Here is a 20,973-nt window from a genome sequence, read left to right as displayed (position 1 = left end):
CAGCACAGAGAGGCAGCACAGAGGTGTGTGTGTATGTTTGTGTGTGTGTTTGTGTGTGTGTGTGTGTGTATATGTGTCTGTGTGTCTATGTGTATGTGTTGTGTGCGTGCGTCTTTGTGCGTGCGTCTGTGTGTGTGATGTATGTGTGTGAATATATTTATCAAAGTTGCACAATGTTAATAAATAATTTATTCTCACTTCTTTTTTTTTCATTTTTAAAATATTATATAAAATACACATACACACACATATACACACATACACCAGTGACACACAAACACACACACACACACACACACACACACACACACACATAGTGATACCTGCCTCCCAAGCGCACTTGCGGCCTACTCTGCCAGGACAGCAAAAAGCTCCTGGTAGAGCGAGCGGCTGCAAGCAACAGCGAGCAGCAGCAGAAAAGTGTTTACTATGTCCCAGGCCTAGGGCCTGGGACATAGTAAACACTTTTGTGCTGTTGCTTGCAGCCGCTCGCTCTACCAGGAGCTTTTTGCTGTCCTGGCAGAGTAGACCGCAAGCGCGCTTGGGAGGCAGGTATCACTGTGTGTGTGTCACTTGGTAGCTGTGTGTGTGTGTGTCACTTTGAAGTGGTCTGTGTGTTTGTGTGTCACTGGGGAACCTGTGTGTGTGTATATGTGTGTATGTGTGTGAATGTGTGTGTGTGTGTGTGTGTGTGTGTATATTATATAATATTTTAAAAATTTAAAAAAGACATGTGAGAATAAATTATTTATTAACTGTGAAAGGTTGAGTCCCAGCCTTTATTTAAAGAAGCAGCAGCAGCATCAGACCCTGAGAAGAATGAAAGAGGCTTTTGCTGTTCTCTGAACCTTCTTTTTATTAGGGATTCCACATTCAGTTGTACAACAACCAGTTCTCCCAGCGTGATGTCTCCAGCCACAGAGTAGCCAGCAATATCTGCATTAGAAAGTTTGCATCCTTTCACTGAAGTTCCACAGACATCTTCATATCACATAGCAGCCACAAGGCGTGCAGAAAAAGACAAACTCGCATCACATAGCAGCAACAAAGTGTGCAGAGCCACCCAGGTAAATAAACTCCCTCCCTTTTATTACTGGTTAATTAGGACAAAACCAAATTAGGTAAACCACACAGGGGAGTTGTCTCCCAAAACTTACACAATTAGCAAACACAATACACTTCACACAACATACAATTTTCTATAGCAAGCCCCAAAAAACAGTACCTTTTACAAACATCCCATGCATGTCTTTACTCTGCAAAATAAATGACATTCAGTATCACTTACTTTAATTCCCCCCCCCCCCTCCATACCATGGTATAATCCACCCTGGATGGTATGCAGGAAGGAAACGACCTTTTCCTTTTAAACAGAGACTGCCCATGGCTGTGTAACATCAAACTGTGTTTAACACCAACCAGACCTGTATTGTACTGATTGACCTCAGGACACCACATTAAAGGTTAGTAAAGTTTCAGATAAAGGAAACAAAAAAAAGATCACTGGGCCCAGCAAAAAAAAGAGAGAAACAGAAAGAAAGAAAGGTAAAGTGGTGCACTTGATGCCAGAAAGCAAACATGCATTTAACTTCTACAAAAGTACAAGCAGCCCTGTCACATTAACATTGTGCAACTTTGATAAATATATTCACACACATACATCACACGCACACATACACACACATACATATACACATACACACACACATACATATACACACTTACACACTTACACACATACATACATACATACATACACACATACATACACCTCTGTGCTGGCTCTGTACTGTGCTGGTCTGGTGGCTCTGCTATCCACCGACACAGTAGGAAAAAAAAGGCTGCAGCCCCATTGGATGGGAGCGGTCACGTGACCGCTCCTCCGCTCCCCCAAGCGGCAAAATTTCAAACTCTCCTGTCTCTTCTGATTTTCTCAGCCTGAGCACGCATCAGCACGCATGCGGAGGGAGAAACTATAGCCGCTCTGATTACAGATGCAGGGGCTTTGTGCATCTGTTCAGCACGGCTCAGCCCGCCTCAGCGACGCTGATTTTACTATGTCCTAGGCCTAAGAATGGGCCAACCACTAGATTAAAGTCCCCCCGCCCCTACTATTACATTATTATTTTTCTCGTTCAGCACCATGTCAGCCAAATTTAGCAGAAAGGCTTGGTCATATTCATTGAGCCCATATATTTATTATAAAATTATAAATATTTAACTCCTCATTATGTACTTTAATCAGACATTTCACGATACATCCTTCTACATCCCCCCCATGGGGATATTATTTAATATGGCAGGTATTTATTTATTAGGATAACCACGCCACCTTTTTTTTTTTGCCTTGGCTGGAGAGAAAATACACTTGCCTACCCAGTGCCTCTGGAGTTTTTTTTACTCTCTTCTGCATTCAGATGTGTCTCTTGAATTGATGCGATCTCAGTTTTGAGTCGTTTGAGATATTTCAGGATTTTTTTACGCTTAATAGGGAAATTGACTTCCTTAACATTCCACGTTGTTACTCTAAAGCAGTGATTCCCAACCTTTTTTGTTTGGAGGAACCCTTTAAGTATTTTGTAACATTTCGGGGAACCCCTATCTGAATGACACATGTTCGACAGTTGTAAATCACAAAATAAACGTGTAAAGCAGTAGGAGTAATAAATAATTATTAACTCATACTTTTGAATAAACAATGTGTATATATTTTGTAATGATTTTGGTTTAAACATCACCCCCCCTGCATCTCACATCACCCCCCCCCCCTGCATCTCACATCACCCCCCCCCTGCATCTCACATCATCCCCCCCCCTGCATCTCACATCACCCCCCCCCCTGCATCTCACATCACCCCCCCTGCATCTCACATCACCCCCCCCACGCATCTCACACCACCCCCCCCACCCGCATCTCACACCACCCCCCCCCCCACCCGCATCTCACATCACCCCCCCCACCCGCATCTCACATCACCCCCCCCACCCGCATCTCACATCACCCCCCCCCCTGCATCTCACATCACCCCCCCCCCTGCATCTCACATCACCCCCCCTACATCTCATATCACCCCCCCCTGCATCTCACATCACCCCCCCCCTGCATCTCACATCACCCCCCCCTGCATCTCACATCACCCCCCCCCTGCATCTCACATCACCACCCCCCCCTGCATCTCACATCACCCCCCCTGCATCTCACATCACCCCCCCCTTGCATCTCACATCACCCCCCCCTGCATCTCACATCACCCCCCCTGCATCTCACATCACCCCCCCCTGCATCTCACATCACCCCCCCCTTGCATCTCACATCACCTCCCCCCTTGCATCTCACATCACCTCCCCCCTTGCATCTCACATCACCTCCCCCCTTGCATCTCACATCACCCCCCCCCTGCATCTCACATCACCCCCCCCCCTGCATCTCACATCACCCCCCGCCCTGCATCTCACATCACCCCCCCCCCCTGCATCTCACATCACCCCCCCTGCATCTCACATCACCCCCCCCCCTGCATCTCACATCACCCCCCCCTTGCATCTCACATCACCCCCCCCCTGCATCTCACATCATCCCCCCCCCTGCATCTCACATCATCCCCCCCCTGCATCTCACATCACCCTCCCCCCTGCATCTCACATCATCCCCCCCCCTGCATGTCACATCATCATCCCCCTGCATCTCACATCATCCCCCCCCTGCATCTCACATCATCCCCCCCCTGCATCTCACATCATCCCCCCCCTGCATCTCACATCATCCCCCCCCCTTCATCTCACATCATCCCCCCCTTCATCTCACATCATCCCCCCCCCTGCATCTCACATCATCCCCCCCCCTGCATCTCACATCATCCCCCCCCCCTGCATCTCACATCATCCCCCCCTGCATCTCACATCACCCCCCCCCCTGCATCTCACATCACCCCCCCCCCTGCATCTCACATCCCCCCCCCTGCATGTCACATCATCCCCCCCCTGCATGTCACATCATCCCCCCCTGCATGTCACATCATCCCCCCCTGCATCTCACATCATCCCCCCCTGCATCTCACATCATCCCCCCCCCTGCATCTCACATCATCCCCCCCCTGCATCTCACATCATCCCACATGGATCGATCTCTCTCTCCTCCCCTCTCCCCCTCTCTCCTGTGTCTCTCTCTCTCTCTCTGTCTCTCTCGCTCTCTCTCTCATTCTTTTTTTTTTTGTTAGCTCCAGATCTTCCTTCTGAGTTTCTCCTAGGTCATCCTCTAGGTCCCCTATCCTGGTCTCAGCCTCTCCTATTCCTGTGTTTTGCAAGAAGAGCTCACCATTGAAGTCTTCCAAAGATTTTTGCAGTTCATCAAACTTTTTGTTGATTGCAGGCATCAGCTCCCTTGCCAATGCTTTGGCCAAATCAGCATGTTCATTTAGGATTTCTGTGCAGGAGATCTCCTGCTCCTGCTCAGCGTCACCCTGTTCCTTTGCCCTGCATGTATACGCCATCTTGGGAGAGTCTTTTTTAGTCTGGGGCTTCTCCGTTCTCTGCTGCTTCGTTGCCACGGAGGATCTTCTGGTAACTTGCTTGTCCATTAGCCGCTCTGCTTCTGACACTGCTCGCGGGAGATTATTGATTTTTTTTAATGAATTTCTCCGCGAATATGCTGCGTGTGGGGTGCGGACGCTCCAGAGCCCAGTGCCTTGCGTCTGCTGCCTCTGGCGCCATACCGGAAAGTCCAGTATCGCTCTTCTAAATTTAACATTGGTTGAACTTGATGGACATATGTCTTTTTCAACCTCATGCACTATGTAACTATGTAAGACAAGGCAAAGAAATACAAATGCATTTATAAACCTGGTGTACTTACTACCCTTTGCGGTTAACTTCACTGCATCAAACTGCAATTTACATTACTATGAAATAATACAATACATGGCCATCAGGACGCAATTTGTAGAACTCCAAGAGAAGATACACAACACACATAATAATGGTTTCTATTAAATGTTATAATTTCCCCCTTTTTTCTGCATCACAACCCCGTCATGTATGAGGTGACATAATCCTCCCTGGTGAACAGTCAGTGGCATGTGTAAGAAACGTAGGGGTCTATGCATTAAAGCACAGTTTTGACATACTATAAATGTTGTGCTCCAATGTGCATCATACAGTGTGTAATAAGCGTGTTGCGCTAGTTTCTACGTCTCGCTCCATAGAGGCGCAAAATGTTATCATGTACTTGTTCCCTAGCTCCAACTTTTGGCACTGCACAAAGCACAAGCTAACACACGGGCACCAACTGGAGCAAAAACCTTGATATATTGGCGCTAAGAGGCGCAACACAAAAACGTTGCGCTTTGCTCCAATTTTGCTCCAAAAGTCCTTTGTACATAGAGTTAACCTTCAAGTTTCCTACTTTCAAATCATCTTCAAGAAGAAAATAGTGCAGTGCATCAGAGCACACAATATTGTGTTGATGCAAGACCACCATGAATGGACGTGGGGATAAGCCATTTATTAGCCTTTCTTTGTTTAGTCACTAAATAAAAAAAGACAATAAGGCCCATTCTTTCTTTGTCCTTCAACGACAAGGATGTGGATAAGGACTTTCATAATCCATAATTACAAAATAATTAAAGTAAACATTGATGTACAGATCAATTTAGTCAAATTTAAGATGAGGATTGAGGGAGATATTTATTTTTTGTGGACTTCAAACTAAACCCAGCTAACCCCAAATGTGGTGGTGAAGCGAGGTACGAGTAGTGAAGAGGATTCCGCAATAATCCACAATTTCCACTTTTTCCATTATGCTGACAGAAGCGTTATAAAAATGAGAGCGTGAATATAAAGTGGATGTTGTAATACTGTACCTGTGTAAAGAACTGGCGCACATACATTTTTGTGCGACTTGTACACACGTGTGCTTAAACTTTAGTGCAAGAGTTCATGTATTTATGGGGTATATTCAATAAAGAACAATACATACTTCTAGTGGCAATAAAAAACATGGAATCTTCTGGGAGTAACAGCGACGGACTTACACTAGCAGCACTTAATACATTGTAAACTTGTTCAAAAGGAATGTACAAAGTGATTTCAAAATGAGATCTTCGGAAACGTTTGTTCCTTAGATTCATGCCTTCTACAGTTTGAGCATACATTTTTCTTTTTAGCTTGCAAAGTGTGAGGGAACAATCCTAGACCCGACTGAGGATGCGGCCTGCGTAGAAGAAAACCTAAACGTAGTCGAGATCACAGCAGACGATGAGATACCGAGTGAGGAGACCATTGAAGCCACAAAACAGGTATGTTTTGCAACTGGTAAGTAACCTACAGGAGAAGATGAAATTGCTCAAGTTAGCTTGTGTGTAGCAACTCCCATTAAAAGCACCAGGAAAGCAGGTGGAGAAAACAGAACAGCTTTGTATTATTAATTAATAAATATATATATGTATTATTAATGACAGCCTTGCCAAATGTGTGCTTAAGACAAAATTATGAAGTTTAATCAGAGTTTCAAAAAAAAAAAATATTTGTCTTGCCTCAGGCTATTTTTGTTCTGTTTCCTGTTAAACATTCTCATACATATTCCAAATAAACGAGGTACTCTGACGGCCTTTAGTTTACCCTACCAGCACTTGCGCCTCATAAACTACATGTTAATAAGATAGAAGTTGATAAAATGGCAAATGATGTTTCCGTGTCTCACTCAGGGGTCTTCCCCTAGTGCAGGAGTGGCCAACTCCAGTCCTACTTATTTAGATATGCTATAATTTGGCCCCTTGAGACTGCCTTGCCAGCTTCCCAATACAGTCTGCCCTCCCGACACTGTCCAGCATTGGTGTCCTTAAAGCTTCGCCAATTATTTAGGAGAAATGCTCTAAATTCTTCATTGTTATACAAATTAGATGGGAATCTCCAAATTCTATCCCTGTGTGCTTTTTGTCCCACACTAATATCTACCCACACTGGTGCATGATCAGATATAATTATGTCCTTAATTTTAGTGTTTGTAATCTTCCCCACGATCTGTCTCTTTGCAAAGACGTAGTCTATCCTAGAGAATATATTGTGGGTGTGTGAGAAGAACGTGTACAGGCATACCCCGGTTTAAGGACACTCACTTTAAGTACACTCGCGAGTAAGTACATCTAGCTCAATAGGCAAATGGCAGCTCACGCATGCGCCTGTCTGCACGTCCTGAACAGCAATACCGGCTCCCTACCTGCACCAAAGCTGTGCGCAAGCGGGGAGACTATAGAGCCTGTTACACATGCGTTTATTACATCAGTTATGCACGTATATGATTGCAGTACAGCACATGCATCGATAAGTGGCAAAAAGGTAGTGCTTCACTTTAAGTACATTTTCGCTTTACATACATGCTCCGGTCCCATTGCGTATGTTAAAGCGGGGTATGCCTGTATTCATTTTCTGTGGGATTAAACACTCTCCAGCAATCCTCTAATCCTAGTGTCAATAAACATCTTTGCCCCTTTTTGAGCTGCTTTTAATTTCTCTGTCCTTTGTGCCTGTTGTGATTTATCTAAGAATGGGCCAACCACTAGATTAAGTCCCCCCTCCCCTACTATTACATTATTATTTTTCTCGTTCAGCAACATGTCAGACAAATTTAGCAGAAAGGCTTGGTCATATTCATTGAGCCCATATATATTATAAAATTATAAATATTTAACTCCTCATTATGTTCTTTAATCAGACATTTGACGATGCATCCTTCCGCATCCCCCCCATGGGGATATTATTTCATAACGCAGGTATTTATTTATTAGGATAGCCACGCCACCTTTTGTTTGCTTGGCTGGAGAGAAAATACACTTGCCTACCCAGTGCCTTTGGAGTTTTTTTTACTCTCTTCTGCATTCAGATGTGTCTCTTGAATTGATGCGATCTCAGTTTTGAGTCGTTTGAGATATTTCAGGATTTTTTTACGCTTAATAGGGAAATTGACTTCCTTAACATTCCACGTTGTTACTCTAAAGCAGTGATTCCCAACCTTTTTTGTTTGGAGGAACCCTTTAAGTATTTTGTAACATTTCGGGGAACCCCTATCTGAATGACACATGTTCGACAGGGGTAAATCACAAAATAAACGTGTAAAGCAGTAGGAGTAATAAATAATTATTAACTCATACTTTTGAATAAACAATGTGTATATATTTTGTAATGATTTTGGTTTAAACATCACCCCCCCTGCATCTCACACCACCCCCCACCCCCCTGCATCTCACATCATCCCCCACGGATCGATCGATCTCTCTTTCTCTCCCCCTCTCTCCTGTCGCTCTCTCGGTCTCTCTCTTGCCCGCTCTCTCTTTCTCGCTCTCTCGCTCTCTCTCATTTTTTTTTTTTTGTTAGCTCCAGGACTTCCTTCTGAGTTTCTCCTAGGTCATCCTCAAGGTCCCCTATCCTGGTCTCAGCCTCTCCTATTCCTGTGTTATGCAAGAAGAGCTCACCTTTGAAGTCTTCCAAAGATTTTTGCAGTTCATCAAACTTTTTGTTGATTGCAGGCATCAGCTCCCTTGCCAATGCTTTGGCCAAATCAGCATGTTCATTTAGGATTTCTGTGCAGGAGATCTCCTGCTCAGCCTCACCCTGTTCCTTTGCCCTGCATGCATACGCCATCTAGGGAGAGTCTTTTTTAATCTGGGGCTTCTCCGTTCTCTGCTGCTTCGTTGCCACTGCTTGCTGTTAACTTGCTTGTCCATTAGCCGCTTTGCTTCTGACACTGCTCGCGGGAGATTATTGATTTTTTTTAATGAATTTCTCCGCGAATATGCTGCGTGTGGGGTGCGGACGCTCCAGAGCCGAGTGCCTTGCGTCTGCTGCCTCTGGCGCCATACCGGAAAGTTCAGTATCGCTCTTCTAAATTTAACATTGGTTGAACTTGATGGACATATGTCTTTTTCAACCTCATCTACTATGTAACTATGTAAGACAAAGCAAAGAAATACAAATGCATTTATAAACCTGGTGTACTTACTACCCTTTGCGGTTAACTTCACTGCATCAAACTGCAATTTACATTACTATGAAATAATACAATCCATGGGCATCAGGACGCAATTTGTAGAACTCCAAGAGAAGATACACAACACACATAATAATGATTTCTATTAAATGTTATAATTTCCCCCTTTTTTCTGCATCACAACCCCGTCATGTATGAGGTGACATAATCCTCCCTGGTGAACAGTCAGTGGCATGTGTAAGAAACGTAGGGGTCTATGCATTAAAGCACTGTTTTGACATACTATAAATGTTGTGCTCCAATGTGCATCATACAGTGTGTAATAAGCGTGTTGCGCTAGTTTCTACGTCTCGCTCCATAGAGGCGCAAAATGTTATCATATACTTGTTCCCTAGCTCCAACTTTTGGCACTGCACAAAGCACAAGCTAACACACGGGGCACCAACTGGAGCAAAAACCTTGATATATTGGCGCTAAGAGGCGCGACACAAAAACGTTGCGCTTTGCTCCAATTTTGCTCCTAAAGTCCTTTGTACATAGAGTTAACCTTCAAGTTTCCTACATTCAAATCAGCTTCAAGAAGAAAATAGTGCAGTGCATCAGAGCACACAATATTGTGTTGATGCAAGACCACCATGAATGGACGTGGGGATAAGCCATTTATTAGCCTTTCTTTGTTTAGTCACTAAAAAAAAAAAAAGACAATACGGCCCATTCTTTCTTTGTCCTTCAACGACAAGGATGTGTATAAGGACTTTCATAATCCATAATTACAAAATAATTAAAGTAAACATTGATGTACAGATCAATTTAGTCAAACTTAAGATGAGGATTGAGGGAGATATTTATTTTTTGGGGACTTCAAACTAAACCAAGCTAACCCGAAATGTGTTGGTGAAGCGAGGTACGAGTAGTGAAGAGGATTCCGCAATAATCCACAATTTCCACTTTTTCCATTATGCTGACAGAAGCGTTATAAAAATGAGAGCGTGAATATAAAGTGGATGTTGTAATACTGTACCTGTGTAAAGAACTGGCGCACACACATTTTTGTGCGACTTGTACACACGTGTGCTTAAACTTCAGTGCAAGAGTTCATGTATTTATGGGGTATATTCAATAAAGAACAATACATACTTCTAGTGGCAATAAAAAACATGAAATCTTCTGGGAATAACAGCAACGGACTTACACTAGCAGCACTTAATACATTGTAAGCTTGTCCAAAAGGAATGTACAAAGTGATTTCAAAATGAGATCTTCGGAAACGTTTGTTCCTTAGATTCATGCCTTCTACAGTTTGAGCATACATTTTTCTTTTTAGCTTGCACAGTGTGAGGGAACAATCCTAGACCCGACTGAGGATGCGGCCTGCATAGAAGAAAATCTAAACGTAGTCGAGATCACAGCAGACGATGAGATACCGAGTGAGGAGACCATTGAAGCCAAAAACCAGGTATGTTTTGCAACTGGTAAGTAACCTACAGGAGAAGATGAAATTGCTCAAGTTAGCTTGTATGTAGCAGCTCCCATTAAAAGCACCAGGAAAGCAGGTGGAGAAAACAGAACAGCTTAGTATTATTAATTAATAAATAAATATATATATATATATATATATATATATATATATATATATATGTATATATGTATTATTAATGACAGCCTTGCCAAATGTGTGCTTAAGACGAAATTATGAAGTTTAATCAGGGTTGCAAAAAAAAATATTTGTCTTGCCTCAGGCTATTTTTGTTCTGTTTCCTGTTAAACATTCTCATACATATTCCAAATAAACGAGGTACTCTAATGACGGGCTTTAGTTTACCCTACCAGCACTTGCGCCTCATAAACTACATGTTAATAAGATAGAAGTTGATAAAATGGCAAATGATGTTTCCGTGTCTCACTCAGGCGTCTTCCCCTAGTGCAGGGGTGGCCAACTCCAGTCCTACTTGTTTACCTATGCTATAATTTGGCCCCTCGAGACTGCCTTGCCAGTTTCCCAATACAGTCTGCCCTCCCGACACTGTCCAGCATTGGTGTCCTTAAAGCTTAGCCAATTATTTAGGAGAAATGCTCTAAATCAGGCCTGCACAACATGCAACCTGTCTGGCCTCTCTGTGCGGCCCGCGATGACTCCGGCTGGGCGCCAGTTAATTAAATTTAAAAAAAGTTTTTAAAAAATGGCTGCGATTTCCCCTCTCCCCCCCGGGTTTTGCGGTGTGCGAGTTGGCGGCGGTGCTCGGGGGCAGCTGCATGAGGAGGATGCGACAGCCGTGAGTATTTTTTTTTTCAATAGCTGGATGCCGGGGTCCGGGTCTTTAGAGTAGAAGGGATTGGTTGGAGGTCATAGCATGCCGGGGGCGGGGCTTAGTACCGGGGAGAGGATGATTTGAGCTAAGGTGTGTGTGTGTGTGTGTGTGTGTGTAACGGGCTGCTGCAGGGGGGGGGGGGTGGGAGTGTGTAACGGGCTGCTGCAGGGGGGGGGGTGGGAGTGTGTAACGGGCTGCTGCAAGGGGGGGGGTGGGAGTGTGTAACGGGCTGCTGCAAGGGGGGAGGGGGTGGGAGTGTGTAACGGGCTGCTGCAGGGGGGGGGTGGGAGTGTGTAACGGGCTGCTGCAAGGGGGGGGTGGGAGTGTGTAACGGGCTGCAGCAGGGGGGGGTGGGAGTGAAAAACGGGCTGCTGCTGTGAAAAACGGGCTGCTGCATGGGGGGGGTGAGAGTGTGTAACGGGCTGCTGCAGGGGTAGGGGTGGTAGTGAAAAACGGGCTGCTGCCAGGGGGGGTGGGAGTGAAAAACGGGCTGCTGCATGGGTGGGGTGGGGGGGATGGGTTTGTAAAAAACGGGCTGCTGCAGGGGTGGGGGTGTAAAACGGGCTGCTGGTGAGGGTGGGCAAACGGGCTGTTGTGGGGTGGGGCAAACAGAGTGGTGTGGTGGGGGTTGAAGGGGTGGGGGAAGAGGGAGAGGGGGTGGAGAATGGAGAGAGGGGGGAGAAGGGAGAGAGAGGGGGGAGAAGGGAGAGAGAGGGGGGAGAAGGGAGAGAGAGGGGGGAGAAGAGAGAGGGAGAAGGGAGAGGGGGAGAAGGGAGAGAGAGGGTGGGTGAAGAGAGAGGGAAGGTATGAGGAGGGGAGGGGTGAGGTATGAGGAGGGGGAGATGTAATGTTTTTTTCTGTATCACAATAAGAAAACAGTTAAGTAAAAGTTGCGCGCTAAAAGATGTTTTCGTGGTAGGTGCGCTATGGGTTCGGGGGGGTGGGGCACTGCTCCTTTCGTTTGTCCCGGGCCACATGATTTCTGTTGGCGGCCCTGTGGGTGATGTGACGTGCAGGGGGGGAGAGGGTGATGGGTGATGTGAGGTGCAGGGGGGGAGGGTGATGGGTGATGAGAGGTGCAGGGGAGTGATTGGAGGTGCAAGGGGGGGGGGTGATTTGAGGTGCAAGGGGGGGGTGATTTGAGGTGCAAGGGGGGGTGATTTGAGGTGCAAGGGGGGGTGATTTGAGGTGCAAGGGGGGGTGATTGGAGGTGCAAGGGGGGTGATTGGAGGTGCAAGGGGGGGTGATTGGAGGTGCATGGGGGGTGATTTGTGGTGCAAGGGGGGTGATTTGAGGTGCAAGGGGGGTGATTTGAGGTGCAAGGGGTGATTTGAGGTGCAGGGGTGGGTCATTGGAGGTGCAAGGGGTGTGATTTGAGGTGCATGGGGGGTGATTTGAGGTTCATGGGGGGTGATTTGAGGTGCATGGGGGGTGATTTGAGGTGCATGGGGGGTGATTTGAGATGCATGGGGGGTGATTTGAGGTACAAGGGGGGGTGATTTGAGGTGCAAGGGGGGTGATTTGAGGTGCAAGGGGGGTGATTTGAGGTGCAAGGGGGGTGATTTGAGGTGAGGTACAAGAGGGGAGAGTGATGTGAGGTGCAAGGGGGGAGAGTGATGTGAGGTGCAAGGGGGAGAGCGATGTGAGGTGCAAGGGGGGAGAGGGATGTGAGGTGCAGTGGGGTGTGATGTGTGTGCTGTGCAGGGGGGTATTGTGTGTTTGTGGAGGGGGAGTATTATGTGTGTGGGTGAGGGGGAGAGATGGGGGTATGAGAGATAGATGGGGAGTATCGCAAAGGTTGATAGTGAGGGGTTCTGGGGAAGATATGAGGATGATGATGATGAGGTGCTGGAGGAAAGATGATGATGATGGTGATGATGGTGATGATGATTATTTTACCCGTGCGGCCCAATTTTTTTTCCTTGGAGCAGTTCGGCCCTTCTCACTTTACGAGTTGTGCAGGCCTGCTCTAAATTCTTCATTGTTATACAAATTAGATGGGAATCTCCAAATTCTATCCCTGTGTGCACTAATATCTACCCACGCTGGTGCATGATCAGATATAATTATGTCCTTAATTTTAGGGTTTGTAATCTTCCCCACGATCTGTCTCTTTGCAAAGACGTAGTCTATCCTAGAGAATATATTGTGGGTGTGTGAGAAGAACGTGTATTCCTTTTCTGTGGGATTAAACACTCTCCAGCAATCCTCTAATCCTAGTGTCAATAAACATCTTTGCCCCTTTTTGAGCTGCTTTTAATTTCTCTGTCCTTTGTGCCTGTTGTGATTTATCTAAGAATGGGCCAACCACTAGATTAAAGTCCCCCCGCCCTTACTGTTACATTATTATTTTTCTCGTTCAGCACCATGTCAGCCAAATTTAGCAGAAAGGCTTGGTCATATTCATTGAGCCCATATATATATTATAAAATTATAAATATGTAACTCCTCATTATGTACTTTAATCAGACATTTGACGATGCATCCTTCTGCATCCCCCCCATGGGGATATTATTTCATACGGCAGGTATTTATTTATTAGGATAGCCACGCCACCTTTTTTTTGCCTTTGAGAATACACTTGCCTACCCAGTGCCTTTGGAGTTTTTTTTACTCTCTTCTGCATTCAGATGTGTCTCTTGAATTGATGCAATCTCAGTTTTGAGTCGTTTGAGATATTTCAGGATTTTTTACGCTTAATAGGGAAATTGACTTCCTTAACATTCCACGTTGTTACTCTAAAGCAGTGATTCCCAACCTTTTTTGTTTGGAGGAACCCTTTAAGTATTTTGTAACATTTTGGGGAACCCCTATCTGAATGACACATGTTCGACGGGTAAATCACAAAATAAACGTGTAAAGCAGTAGGAGTAATAAATAATTATTAACTCATACTTTTGAATAAACAATGTGTATATATTTTGTAATGATTTTGGTTTTAACATCACCCCCCCCCTGCATCTCACATCACCCCACCCCTGCATCTCACATCATCCCCCCCCCCTGCATCTCACATCATCCCCCCCCCCCTGCATCTCACATCACCCCCCCCCCCCCCCCTGCATCTCACATCATCCCCCACGGATCAATCTCTCTCTCCTCCCCTCTCTCCTGTCTCTCTCTCTCTCGCTCTTTCGCTCTCTCGCTCTCTCGCTCTCTCTCTCATTCTTTTTTTTTATTAGCTCCAGGACTTCCTTCTGAGTTTCTCCTAGGTCATCCTCTAGGTCCCCTATCCTGGTCTCAGCCTCTCCTATTCCTGAGTTTTGTAAGAAGAGCTCACCTTTGAAGTCTTCCAAAGATTTTTGCAGTTCATCAAACTTTTTGTTGATTGCAGGCCCTTGCCAATGCTTTGGCCAAATCAGCATGTTCATTTAGGATTTCTGTGCAGGAGATCTCCTGCTCCTGCTCAGCCTCATCCTGTTCCTTTGCCCTGCATGCATACGTCATCTTGGGAGAGTCTTTTTTAGTCTGGGGCTTCTCTGTTCTCTGCTGCTTCGTTGCCATGGAGGATCTTCTGGTAACTTGCTTGTCCATTAGCCGCTCTGCTTCTGACACTGCTCGCGGGAGATTATTGATTTTTTTAAATGAATTTCTCAGCGAATATGCTGCGTGTGGGGTGCGGACGCTCCAGAGCCCAGTGCCTTGTGTCTGCTGCTTCTGGCGCCATACCGGAAAGTCCAGTATCGCTCTTCTAAATTTAACATTGGTTGAGCTTGATGGACATATGTCTTTTTCAACCTCATCTACTATGTAACTATGTAAAACAAAGCAAAGAAATACAAATGCATTTACAGTACCGACACACTTTATTCGAGTGTGGTCGGTACCGCAAGCCGGGAAATCTCCCGGCTTGCTAGTGGCCGCCCCTCGGCGTGCCGCGCGTCATAGACGCGCGGTCACGCGTCATCGGGAGCGTGCGCCCCCTGCACGCGCGTTTATTAGCCTTTCTTTGTTTAGTCACTAAAAAAAAAAAGACAATACGGCCCATTCTTTCTTTGTCCTTCAACGACAAGGATGTGGATAAGGACTTTCATAATCCATAATTACAAAATAATTAAAGTAAACATTGATGTACAGATCAATTTAGTTAAGATGAGGATTGAGGGAGATATTTATTTTTTGGGGACTTCAAACTAAACCAAGCTAACCCCAAATGTGTTGGTGAAGCGAGGTACGAGTAGTGAAGAGGATTCCGCAATAATCCACAATATCCACTTTTTCCATTATGCTGACAGAAGCGTTATAAAAATGAGAGCGTGAATATAAAGTGGATGTTGTAATACTGTACCTGTGTAAAGAACTGGCGCACACACATTTTTGTGCGACTTGTACACACGTGTGCTTAAACTTCAGTGCAAGAGTTCATGTATTTATGGGGTATATTCAATAAAGAACAATACATACTTCTAGTGGCAATAAAAAACATGGAATCTTCTGGGAATAACATAAAAGGGGGTGAAACAAGCCCAAAAACTGTGAACTAGAAGGATACGTAGTAGTCCAACTATATAGATTTCCTTGATGGGTACCGCACCGGACCGCAAATGGGTACGTTCAGAGCCACTTGTGTTGTTTGGGGAGTGAAGTTCCGATTGCGCACGAACTCATCAAATTAGGAAATATATGTGAAGAAGAAAAAACACAATAGTGTAATATTGTATGCAACCGTCAAGGTAAAAGGTAATGCTCTCACATTAGGCAAGGTTAGATGAGCATTTCAGTTGTTAAATGAACCACACTGATGAGCAGGAATCTCTGTTGATAGGATATATCTGGTAGTGCAGACCTTCTCTCATAACAGGACTCGCAGCGTTATTGCAGGTACCTCATCAGCAGGATATTCTCCAATCGCAAGACTTACAGCGTCAATGTGAGCTCCTCAGCAGCAGGATATTCTCAATAAAGAGGTAACACAAAATAGTGTAATACTGTATACAGAATGGGTTAATTGCTCACGCCAAATGGACACTCACATTAGAATAGAATTAAAAAGACTTATGGTTGTTAAAGTAACCAACGTTGAAAGGTTATACTGGAATCGCTGGAAACTTCCAAGAACACAGGAAAAGGACGCAGGAAAACAGGATTAAATCTTTATAATAAAATATAAAAACACAAAAACTAGAAGGCCACAGAAGCTATACAAGGAACAACTGTAATCACAACTCCCAATAAACCCCAGTGATGGCCATACACCAGGGGTTAAGGACAGAGAAGGTAACAGTGCCCCAGACAGCTCCCAAGAATCTCCTGCTATTCGTATAGGGGTGAAATAAAGTTCCAACGCGTTTCTTCTTGACAAAGACTTCTTCCAGGAAGTGTATGGCCATCACTGGGGTTTATTGGGAGTTGTGATTACAGTTGTTCCTTGTATAGCTTCTGTGGCCTTCTGGTTTTTTTTATTTTTATATTTTATTATAAAGATTTAATCCTGTTTTCCTGTGTTCTTGGAAGTTTCCAGCGATTCCAGTATAACCTGTCAAAGTTGGTTACTTTAACAACCATAAGTCTTTTTAATTCTATTCTAATGTGAGTGTCCATTTGGCTTGAGCAATTAACCCATTCTGTATACAGTATTACACTATTTTGTGTTATCTCTTTATTAAGAATATCCTGCTGCTGAGGAGCTCACATTGACGCTGCAAGTCTTGCGATTGGAGGAGAATATCCTGCTGATGAGGTACCTGCAATAACGCTGCGAGTCCTGCTATGAGAGAAGGTCTGCACTACCAGATATATCCTATCAACAGAGATTCCTGCTCATCAGTGTGGTTCACTTAACAACCGAAATGCTCATCTAACCTTGCCTAATGTGAGAGCATTACCTTTTACCTTGACGGTTGCATACAATATTACACTATTGTGTTTTTTCTTCTTTTTTCTTTTTCACATATATTTCCTAATTTGATGAGTTCGTGCGCAATCGGAACTTCACTCCCCAATCTTCTGGGAATAACAGCAACGGACTTACACTAGCAGCACTTAATACAGTGTAAGCTTGTCCAAAAGGAATGTACAAAGTGATTTCAAAAAAAGATCTTCGGAAACGTTTGTTCCTTAGATTCATGCCTTCTACAGTTTGAGCATACATTTTTCTTTTTAGCTTGCACAGTGTGAGGAAACAATCCTAGACCCGACTGAGGATGCGGCCTGCGTAGAAGAAAACCTAAACGTAGTCGAGATCACAGCAGACGATGAGATACCAAGTGAGGAGACCATTGAAGCCACAAACCAGGTATGTTTTGCAACTGGTAAGTAACCTACAGGAGAAGATGAAATTGCTCAAGTTAGCTTGTGTGTAGCAACTCCCATTAAAAGCACCAGGAAAGCAGGTGGAGAAAACAGAACAGCTTAGTATTATTAATTAATATATATATTTATATATATATATATATATATATATATATATATATATATATATATATATATGTATTATTAATGACAGCCTTGCCAAATGTGTGCTTAAGACGAAATTATGAAGTTTAATCAGGGTTGCAACAAAAAAAAAATATTTGTCTTGCCTAAGGCTATTTTTGTTCTGTTTCCTGTTAAACATTCTCATACATATTCCAAATAAACGAGGTACTCTAATGACGGCCTTTAGTTTACCCTACCAGCATTTGCACCTCATAAACTACATGTTAATAAGATAGAAGTTGATAAAATGACAAATTATGTTTCCGTGTCTCACTCAGGGGTCTTCCCCTAGTGCATGGGTGGCCAACTCCAGTCCTACTTGTTTACATATGCTATAATTTGGCCCCTCGAGACTGCCTTGCCAGTTTCCAAATACAGTCTGCCCTCCCGACACTGTCCAGCATTGGTGTCCTTAAAGTTTAGCCAATTATTTAGGAGAAATGCTCTATAATTCTTCATTGTTATACAAATTAGATGGGAATCTCCAAATTCTATCCCTGTGTGCTTTTTGTCCCACACTAATATCTACCCACGCTGGTGCATGATCAGATATAATTATGTCCTTAATTTTAGTGTTTGTAATCTTCCCCACGATCTGTCTCTTAGCAAAGACGTAGTCTATCCTAGAGAATATATTGTGGGTGTGTGAGCAGAACGTGTATTCCTTTTCTGTGGGATTAAACACTCTCCAGCAATCCTCTAATCCTAGTGTCAATAAACATCTTTGCCCCTTTTTGAGCTGCTTTTAATTTCTCTGTCCTTTGTGCCTGTTGTGATTTATCTAAGAATGGGCCAACCACTAGATTAAAGTCCCCCCGCCCTTACTGTTACATTATTATTTTTCTTGTTCAGCACCATGTCAGCCAAATTTAGCAGAAAGGCTTGGTCATATTCATTGAGCCCATATATATTATAAATATTTAACTCCTCATTATGTACTTTAATCAGACAATTGACGATGCATCCTTCTACATCCCCCCCATGGGGATATTATTTCATACGGCAGGTATTTATTTATTAGGATAGCCACGCCACCTTTTTTTTGCCTTGGTGGAGAGAAAATACATTTGCCTACCCAGTGCCTTTGGAGTTTTTTTTACTCTCTTCTGCATTCAGATGTGTCTCTTGAATTGATGCAATCTCAGTTTTGAGTCGTTTGAGATATTTCAGGATTTTTTTACGCTTAATAGGGAAATTGACTTCCTTAACATTTCACGTTGTTACTCTAAAGCAGTGATTCCCAACCTTTTTTGTTTGGAGGAACCCTTTAAGTATTTTGTAACATTTCGGGGAACCCCTATCTGAATGACACATGTTCGACAGGGGTAAATCACAAAAAAAACGTGTAAAGCAGTAGGAGTAATAAATAATTATTAATTCATACTTTTGAATAAACAATGTGTATATATTTTGTAATGATTTTGGTTTAAACATCACACCCCCCCTGCATCTCACATCATCCCCCCCCCCTGCATCTCACATCACCCTCCCTCCCTGCATCTCACATCACCCTCCCCCCCTGCATCTCACATCATCCCCCACGGATCGATCGATCTCTCTCTCTCTCTCCTCCCCACTCCCCCTCTCTCCTGTCTCGCTCTCTCTCTCTGTCTCATTCTTTTTTTTTTTTTTTTTTTTAGCTCCAGGACTTCCTTCTGAGTTTCTCCTAGGTCATCCTCTAGGTCCCCTATCCTGGTCTCAGCCTCTCCTAGTCCTGTGTTTTGCAAGAAGAGCTCACCTTTGAAGTCTTCCAAAGATTTTTGCAGTTAATCAAACTTTTTGTTGATTGCAGGCATCAGCTCCCTTGCCAATGCTTTGGCCAAATCAGCATGTTCATTTAAGATTTCTGTGCAGGAGATCTCCTGCTCCTGCTCAGCCTCACCCTGTTCCTTTGCCCTGCATACATACGCCATCTTGGGAGAGTCTTTTTTAGTCTGGGGCTTCTCCGCTCTCTGTTGCTTCGTTGCCATGGAAGATCTTCTGGTAACTTGCTTGCCCATTAGCCGCTCTGCTTCTGACACTGCTCGCGGGAGATTATTGATTTTTTTAAATGAATTTCTCCGCGAATATGCTGCGTGTGGGGTGCGGACGCTCCAGAGCCCAGTGCCTTGCGTCTGCTGCCTTTGGCGCCATACCGGAAAGTCCAGTATCGCTCTTCTAAATTTAGCATTGGTTGAACTTGATGTACATATGTCTTTTTCAACCTCATCTACTATGTAACTATGTAAGACAAAGCAAAGAAATACAAATGAATTTATAAACCTGGTGTACTTACTACCCTTTGCGGTTAACTTCACTGCATCAAACTGCAATTTACATTACTATGAAATAATACAAAACATGGGCATCAGGATGCAATTTGTAGAACTCCAAGAGAAGATACACAACACACATAATAATGGTTTCTATTAAATGTTATAATTTCCCCTTTTTTCTGCATCACAACCCCGTCATGTACACTGGCGACACACTTTATCGCAGTGCGGCCAGATCCGCAAGCCGGGAGATTTCCCGGCTTGCTAGTGGCCGCCCCTCGGCGTGCCGCGCGTCATAGACGCGCGGTCACGCGTCTTCGGGAGCCTGCGCCCCCTGCACGCGCGTCCAGGGCTCCCCGAGGGAGCCCTGGTGTCCCGCGATCTGCGGGACGGCGGCAGGGGGTTCCGGGGGACCCGGCGGACCCGGCAGCGGGAGGGAGAGCGCCCCGATCGGAGGGCGCTCTTCCGCTGCTTCGGCGCGCGCCCGTCACACTCGGGCGCGCGCCAGGCTACTGCTGCGGCACAGAACGGGCAAATGCTCGAATAAACTGTGCCGCAGCAGTATGAGGTGACATAATCCTCCCTGGTGAACAGGCAATGGCATGTGAAAGAAACGTAGGGGTCTATGCATTAAAGCACAGTTTTGACATACTGTAACAGGGGAGTTATCCCTGTTCAAGTAATGTGCCTCTAATCCAGCAGTGTGGTGGTTAACTGCTGGTAGTCAATTAACAAACACCACCTGCCTAATTAGATTGCTTACAAAAGCCTGTCTTTTGAGACAGGAAGTGAGACTCCTTAGCTCATACCTGAGCTGAATTTGGAGACAGAGCAGAGATTGTCTTTGACTCTCACAACTTGTCTTGAGCCCTGCCAGAAGACACAGCATAGCTGCTTTCAAGACACAGGGAAAACTTCTAAACCTGAACGCTGACACACCCCGAGGAAAAGGGACCTGAACCAGGGACAGAGAAGATTTTCCCTCCAAACCACAAGGAACAGATAAGACTTT

At 44.7% G+C, this 20,973-nt stretch overlaps 1 protein-coding gene across 6 annotated transcripts in view; it reads left to right on the top strand.

The window, feature by feature from the left end:
- The window catches only part of LOC142495174 (uncharacterized), a 329,787-nt gene that overhangs the window by 205,021 nt on the left and 103,793 nt on the right, over positions 1-20,973 (top strand). For 3 of the 6 annotated variants that reach the window (XM_075600322.1, XM_075600301.1, XM_075600293.1), the window contains 3 exons: positions 6,162-6,293; positions 10,305-10,436; positions 17,393-17,524. In XM_075600322.1, the coding sequence (XP_075456437.1) occupies positions 6,162-6,293; positions 10,305-10,436; positions 17,393-17,524 (396 nt within the window). The remainder of the gene's footprint in view (positions 1-6,161; positions 6,294-10,304; positions 10,437-17,392; positions 17,525-20,973) is intronic. The other 3 variants (XM_075600313.1, XM_075600310.1, XM_075600306.1) reach the window with 2 other exon arrangements.

The sequence above is a fragment of the Ascaphus truei genome, chromosome 1 (genome assembly GCF_040206685.1).
Source record: "Ascaphus truei isolate aAscTru1 chromosome 1, aAscTru1.hap1, whole genome shotgun sequence".
Classification (NCBI taxonomy): domain Eukaryota; kingdom Metazoa; phylum Chordata; class Amphibia; order Anura; family Ascaphidae; genus Ascaphus; species Ascaphus truei.
The sequence above is the reverse complement of the archived record's forward strand: the minus strand, read 5'-3'. Positions and strand labels throughout refer to the sequence as shown.